The sequence below is a fragment of the Cupressus sempervirens genome, chromosome 2 (assembly GCF_028749045.1).
Source record: "Cupressus sempervirens isolate cs-2001-9-10 chromosome 2, ASM2874904v1, whole genome shotgun sequence".
Taxonomy (NCBI): domain Eukaryota; kingdom Viridiplantae; phylum Streptophyta; class Pinopsida; order Cupressales; family Cupressaceae; genus Cupressus; species Cupressus sempervirens.
The window spans coordinates 414,308,738-414,316,127 of record NC_143119.1 but is presented as its reverse complement, the minus strand read 5'-3'; the positions used below and the strand labels follow the sequence as shown (position 1 = coordinate 414,316,127).

The following is a 7,390-nucleotide window of genomic DNA, read 5'->3' as shown; positions in this document are numbered from 1 at the left end:
GATGCGTTTTGAAGCTTAGAGTCGCCAAGTACTTTTGAACAATGAGCCTCTTTAAGGCTTTATACTGAAGGTGATACTATTTCTTCAATATGAACAAGGAATATTTCCCGACCAGTGAACTTTGAGATATTAAAATATATGATCATTCCATCGGGCATGCCAAAAATTGTTGTCACAAAAGCTTACACCCTTGTCCAAAGTCTTAGCTAAGGACAACCTTATGAAACATGGAAACAACCTCCAAGCTGTGGGACTTGAACTATGAAGATAGATGCTAATATCTATATAACAAAATTTATCTATTTTATTAAAAACATAAAATATTGTATCTATAATACAAAAATTGTCTTTTTAATTACAAGAGAGGAAAAAAATTGAACAATAAAAATTTGTTCACATTGTTAAAAAAAATTCAATTTTGGCTTCCATTAAATACACAAAGTACAACACTATAGAAGCCCACTGATACCATGGCAGGTTATTTAAACCTTGCCTTCGTTTTCTGCTTTATCCAGTCCTCGACACATAAATAGAGTACAAAAATGAAAGTATATATAAAATTGGAGCAAAAATGAGTACAAAAATGAAGGAATATTTAATCTGGAGTTAGTATGCAGAGATAGACAACAGTTTAATTTATCGCAGATTAGAAACGTGCACGAAATCATTTGTAGGAATACAAAAAAAGCATACTTCTTCGCTTTCTGAATTATACAAAACACTCAACTAAAGAATTTGATTTCTCCAGCCAGACTAAGCATTGATAATCATCATATGCCAAAACAGCAACTTTGAGAGACTGTATCTCTGTCGAGCCAGCGACTCCATTGAGGGTTTTCTGGACCCGCAGTGCTGCAGATTAAAAATTATGATTAGCAAAATGGCCTTCATCATTCTTCAAACAGTGGTTTTGATGAGGACATGAACTTTATGCCAATGCATTCCTTACCTAGGAAGAAGGGGATCTTGTTTCCTCTCAATACTAGCAAGTACACTGTGAAAGAAGTTCATATCAGAATCTGACTAACAGTAAAAAAGCTATTTTTAATAAAAGAATTAATGCAGCCTTAAAGAAATGAACGGCGTACTCCATGCAAGCTGATGATGCTTTCGGTATACATTCCAGTTCATCCAATTCTTTCTGCATACAAACGTCAAGAGTTTCCAAGGAAAACGTTATGATTGCGTGTTAATGGTGCTTTGGAAGTTGGAACCATGTAACGAATACCATTATAGATTTCCAAAGTGAGAAGCAATAGGACTAGTTTCAATGAAACTTTGATCGGAAAAATCAATGTAACAGAATTTCCAATTAGCTATTTTGTTCCGATTGCATAGTTATGCCTCTTTTTGTTAAGCTGCTAGTCTCTTTCAATTAAATTTCGTAAGATTTGAACATTAGTATGAAAGACGATTTAGTAGTTGAGCAGTCTAACTTTGCACTTTTTAAAATCTTATGTAGAAATTTCAAATCACTCCTCTTATTTGATAGTAGCTTACTTGGCAAGTCCCCTACTTATAACAAAAGTTTCAGAGCCACATCATCAAATATGATGCCACATCAGCATGCTTTTTCCCAAGGTGTCCAAAACAGACCCCAAAAAAAGTGAGACCAATCATAGTGCATTGGAGACCTCCATACTTGTGCAGCTGATGTGGCATCACACTATTGATTGTTTTTTTTGGAAAAGGGACACTTTTCATTCAATCATGGGCTGTCATCATTAGCAAGAAGAAAATTTTTAAAGTCACAACTATTAATACAATCTTGTCAAAAATGTTGGATAATAAATCAGCAACTATGGGTATTAAGTTAACAACTCCTATCACAACCTTTGGAACATGCTCAAATATTGGATCCTCTCCCCTAGATGGTGTAACACAGCATCATCCTCAACAATAAGCTATTTTGAATTTTGTAACAAAAACTGGATCATTGGGTTATGATGTGATTGCATGACGTTTTAAGAGGAAATTTAGTTATCTGCAAATGATCCCAATTTATATTTTGAGACTGAGATTACATCAATTCCTACAGTCTGGCTCAATGGAACATAAATAAGAGACTTTAAAATCAGCTACCTTTTGCTCATGCAATAAAAGGAAGGAGTTCGGCCAGCATTTTATTGTGTGTTGCATTTTCTGTCTTGTATCTATGCTAATAACTTAGCTCTGTCCAGTTGAGAGTTAATTTCCTGCTCTTTCTTGTCCACATATGTTCAGAGTACATGTAGTAAATATGCTGGAAGTTCGAAGTCCACTTCACATTGAATTTTACCAAGTCTCTCCTCTCTGAATCAGTTCCAAACAGTTCAGTAGTTTCCAGCACTCCACTTTCAGAAATTTGCAAAGATAACAGAATATATTGGATTGTAAGAATTCTCTTATTATAACCTCCACTAGCTCAGACTGATAACTTGAGCCAATGATCCTCCCATAGAGAAATAAGCTACTAGTGAGTTGCGAAAATATCAATGTAATCTAACTACTGAACTCCCCATTTTCCCAATGCCATCAAGGGGGACCTAAGATACAGGGTGTGATGGTATTGAAAGAGAAACTGATTTTGTGTTGATTCTCTCTACTATAATTGCTAGTTATCTGATCTAGGGGAAATATATAAATCTTAAATGTCTTTAGCATTAGAACATAAAGAAAAAAATCGCTAAGAGAAATATGGTTGGTTGGTTGGACATAAGGAAGGCGTATGTTTTCACCTTGTAGTCATCTGGTCTATACTAAAGGATGTTATTGTGGCCACTTTCTTCATGTCTTGCATGATTGCACTTTCAAAATGTTATTACAGTATCCTGTTTGGTCATTTTCAAATGTCTCAAGTACTAGGTAGATGGCTTGGCCTAGAAGTCGACCTTCATTTCAACATCTACTTGTGAAAGGCCATGTGTGCACTAAAAATATAACATAATATTCAACAACTCCACTAAACAAAGGAAATACATAACTTGGGGAAATTGCTAGCCAGAGCCGTATGCATAAGTCCCATGGGCATATACTAAAGACATGGAAATTACCACAATGCTGGTTTGGAGCTGAACCTTGCCGAGCTTACTCGTTCCTTGCATCACTGCAGCTCAGAAATTATAATGGGGTCAACAAGGAGGCATGGTCAGGGTGCAGTCACCGGGTGAATCTTGAGAGACAAGATGGCCCTTTTGTCTAGGATGCTTTTCCGAGCAAAATCCATGTTTGACTAGTGCACTCCTGAACTGCCTCCATAAGTTGAGCGCTACTGTTTAGGTTTGCTGCATAAATTCAGTGTACCTTTCAAAAAAATGCAATAGCATTCAACAACTACTAAAGATAAAGATAGTAAATAAATTAAGGTAGCCTAAAGGCAGAGCAATTATCCATCGCTGGTTCCAACATGAACCCTGCCAAGCTAGACCCTGCATAGCAGAAGCCCACAAATTATAATGGGGTCAAAGACAAGGTTCAGCCAGGTGTGGTTTCCGAATGAGTTTTGACTTGACAAGATTTATCCAAGGTTGCATGGGGATGGGGCATTTGGACACTTTGGGTATGGGTACGGTATGGGTTACTACTATTTTTCAAAATAGAGGACAGAGGTATTTGGGTACATCAAATTATTTTTTAATTTTATTTTATATTTGTAATAATTTTGAAAAAATTGAGTCATAACAAAGGTTCTTCAAAATAAGAAAACATATAAAGTTTGCAGATGTAATATATTGTTTTCTGTTTCAAATTTGTAATATGTTTGTAATAATAATACTTTGGTTACAAGTATGGATACGACTATTTTCAAAATAGGGGATGGAAGTACTTGGGTACATCAATTTGTTTTTTAACAGAATTTTATATTTATAGTAAATCTTAAAAATTTGAGTCATAATGATGATTCTTCAAAACAAGAAAAATGATAAAGTTTGCAGATGTAATATATTGTTTTCAGGTTCAGAATTGCAATATGTTTGTAATAATAATAAATACTAATTGTTTAGATGCATAACAGAAAATGTGGGCTTTAAACATGTAGATAAATATCCGACTTGAACAGTTTACTGTTAATCAGTATTGTATCAAAGTTTCAAACTGATTATGCATTGAACTAAGCTTGATTCTACAAACTGATATGTAATAAAAAAAATAACAAAAATCAGAAATCTTAATGAAGATCCTTAACTATGATGCTATTCATTAGTCAAAGGTTCTGTTCCTAGCAAAATTCTAATTTGACTGATGCATTCCCCAACTGCTACCATTATTTGAACACTACTGTTGAGGCTTACTGCCTCTCAAATGTTTCAATAATTGCCATTTTTTTTCCTTTTTAACAAAACACAAAATAACCCTACATGACAGGACCTTGGTACAAATCAATGAACTTCAAACTCTAATAACATCTCAATGATCTCCGTGAACTCAGGATATCAAAAAAAATCAAATAACTGCACATCCAATACCAGGAAAGAGGTGTGTCTTTGTTGAGATCAGAATTAGATCCCATAGAAGGTACCATCCATTCAAGTTTTTATTTTTTATACTACAGTTGATCGCATCAATGTAGATATTCCATGAAATGGAACAAAATCGAGAATCTTACCCTAAAATTACATTGACTACTCTTTAGAAGGGAAACTTCCAGCGGCTGCCTCAGGGGCAGTCTGAAAGTTGGGAATACACGTAGACTGGAAATCCTCTCTGTGGGATCCCTTGGCAAAGCCTCCCATAAAGAGGTTGATGCTCAGGGAAGGATTGCTTGGCTTCCAGACAAACTTATCTCTTTGACTAGCTATTGCCGATTCTCAAACACATCATCAGCTTTACATCAAGGCGAATGACAAAATTTCAACTCCTTGCCATGTTAATTTACATTTTTAATGCTAGAGTGCCGAGTCAAGCTGGTTTGAATTTAGAAGTACCAAGAATGGGCATGGAGACGAAGGATTGCACAGTGATGTCTTACTTTCTCCTGCCCATTATATGATTTCAAGCCTCAATTTGAAACGAACAGCAGGCCGTATAGCCCCAGCTCCTGGACCTATTAGGTTTGAGGAAATTTTCAAAAGAATCATGAATCCATTATGGTCCCTGCCATGAACCGCGAGACTAATTCTGCTGCCAAAGTAGGGCATTGGGTTGGGCATTAGGGAATGGATCTTCTAATGACTTAAAAGAATGGTCCAGAATTGGGCTGACAATTTAGATGGGAGCAATTAACAGGCAAGATTACACGAGGGAGGGTTACATACCGTCAAAAGCATGATCTCTTGTTCTACGCGCTTCAGCTCTGCAAGCTTGCGATGCTTTCCACGAAACTCTAGGGCGATGGCGGGAATCGGCCTAGGCTCCAACCTTCCAATAAAGGGTACGTTCCTTGACTGATCCTGCATCTCTTATTGCTCTGTGTGTGTTCTCTCTCACTTTGCCTGAAATGAATGAATAAGTCAGACCTTTAAGGCTGCTAAGAAAGAAGGGAAGCCTTGTTCCTATATGGCAGATCCATCTTTCTTGGGCCCATGAAAGCAATGCACTGATCAGAGAGGGCGTTTAGAGGTCAAATGGAAAAATTCGAATTGATCGATTGCCAAGCTGGTTATTTCCAGTTAATTTCTCCCCGTCACTTTAATGAAGGATTGGTGCACGTGCCTGAAACAGGATTCATGGGCTTTTTCCCTTTTCTTTCGCCCAACATGGTGTTTCAGGGAAGGACAACTTTGTGCATTTTCCCATGTTTGCTTGGGACTTCACCTGTGAAAACACTCGGACATGGGCAAAAGTTATTGTCGTCTTCTACAATGGTTGACTGAAGTTTTCTTCTTTGGTCCCTGATAAAAAGGTTTGATAATTTTAGTAAAACTATTCAAACTTTTTGATGGTTAGAGAATGTTGAAAGAACTCTGCTTCTCAATCCGAGCAATGGTGGAAACCAAACCCATAGTCTGAGGCCTGAACTGGATAGTTAGTCTGGCACGTTATTACCATAAGACTATGGGTTTGGTTCTCACCATTAAACATTTAGTATATATTATTATTTGTTGGTGAATTCTTTTGTGGTAGTTATTTATTTATTTAAATTGAAGAAATATCTAATTTTTTTATTTTTTTATTTTTTTATGTTTTATATTTTACATGGAACATTTTAAATAATTTATATATTTATATTTTACATGAAAATCAATTTATGATGTTATTCTCTATATTCTTATTGTAATTTATTTTTAAGCTTTTGTTTGCAATTTTTATTATTATTATTTTAGCACTTAAAATTGGTTCAAGTCATTTTATGGACAATGTCAATATGCTTGATTAGCTAAAAATAAAAAATAGTAATATTTTTCATTTTTAATACTTTTGTTTATGCAACGTTCACAATTATTAATTGATTTAAAAAAATAAAAAAATGAAAAATATGATAATTTTTAATTTTTTAATTAATTAAAAACTTGGTCAATGGTGCATCATGCTTCCCCCATAGATATTGTCACTTTTATATGTTGGCATTTAAATCTTAATGCTTAATTTATTTGATAAGTTAACCTTGTTTAAGCTAATTTATTAATCCTTTAAGGCAAACTAACTCATGCTTGTCTTAATTTATATCCTATGGTATTGTCTTTTAGGACATCCTAATACATTTGCACATTAATAAAAAGGTAGCAACATAAAGCAATCAAAGACAACCATAGTAGCATTTATCATCATGTGCATTATTTTGGGAATTGTGGGCCAACGTGTATTTGATCATTATTCTTAAGTTATTGAATTAGCTTGTTTAGAGGTGTGGCCAAAGGACAACAAGTCCATAACAAGTTCTCCAACAATGCTTATAAACATCACCCCACTTCAAACATTAGTATTACAAATCAAGGCACTCTATCAATTTACTTTTGTGGGTCATTGATTTTCGCAAGTCAAATTAGATCAATAAATATAGATATGAAACATAATAAAGCATAAATGATTTGTAGATTATGAGACACTCATTTGGACAAGGCCCTATTTTCTATCATGTTGGTAAATCAATTTCTAACATCATTTGAAGTCAAGAAAAATGAAATAAGGCTACTAATAGAAAGATGGATATTACTTGTCAACTCGATGTATTTCACCTTAAATTAATGTGCACCTCAAATAGAGATAAAGTTGAGTGAATCTTCCTCCACTTGTTTTTCTTTCTCAAATATTTGCTTGGATTATTTAATAGCAAAAACAACATTGTATAAGTGTGGTAGAGGTTTTTAATGAAAAAACATGCTAGCATGTACTTAGCTACAAATCACTTTATGCTAATAAAGGGGGAAAAGTTTTATTTATATATTCATGGTGTGAGAAATGGATGGTTGAGAGAAACTAAATGATCACGTGTTCATAATAAATGACAACTTGAGGAAATGGATGTGTGCTA

General features: G+C 34.7%; 1 protein-coding gene across 1 annotated transcript; it reads right to left on the bottom strand.

Annotated features, from left to right (window-relative positions):
• Positions 1-530: 530 nt before the first annotated feature.
• LOC149572862 (guanine nucleotide-binding protein subunit gamma 2-like) lies at positions 531-5,790 on the bottom strand. The gene is made up of 4 exons (XM_089813937.1): positions 5,235-5,790; positions 1,089-1,141; positions 950-994; positions 531-852 (listed from the first exon to the last, which is right to left on the bottom strand). The coding sequence occupies exons 1-4, from the start codon at positions 5,373-5,375 to the stop codon at positions 771-773; spliced, it is 321 nt and encodes a 106-aa protein (XP_089670063.1). The 5' UTR covers positions 5,376-5,790; the 3' UTR covers positions 531-770.
• Positions 5,791-7,390: the final 1,600 nt, after the last annotated feature.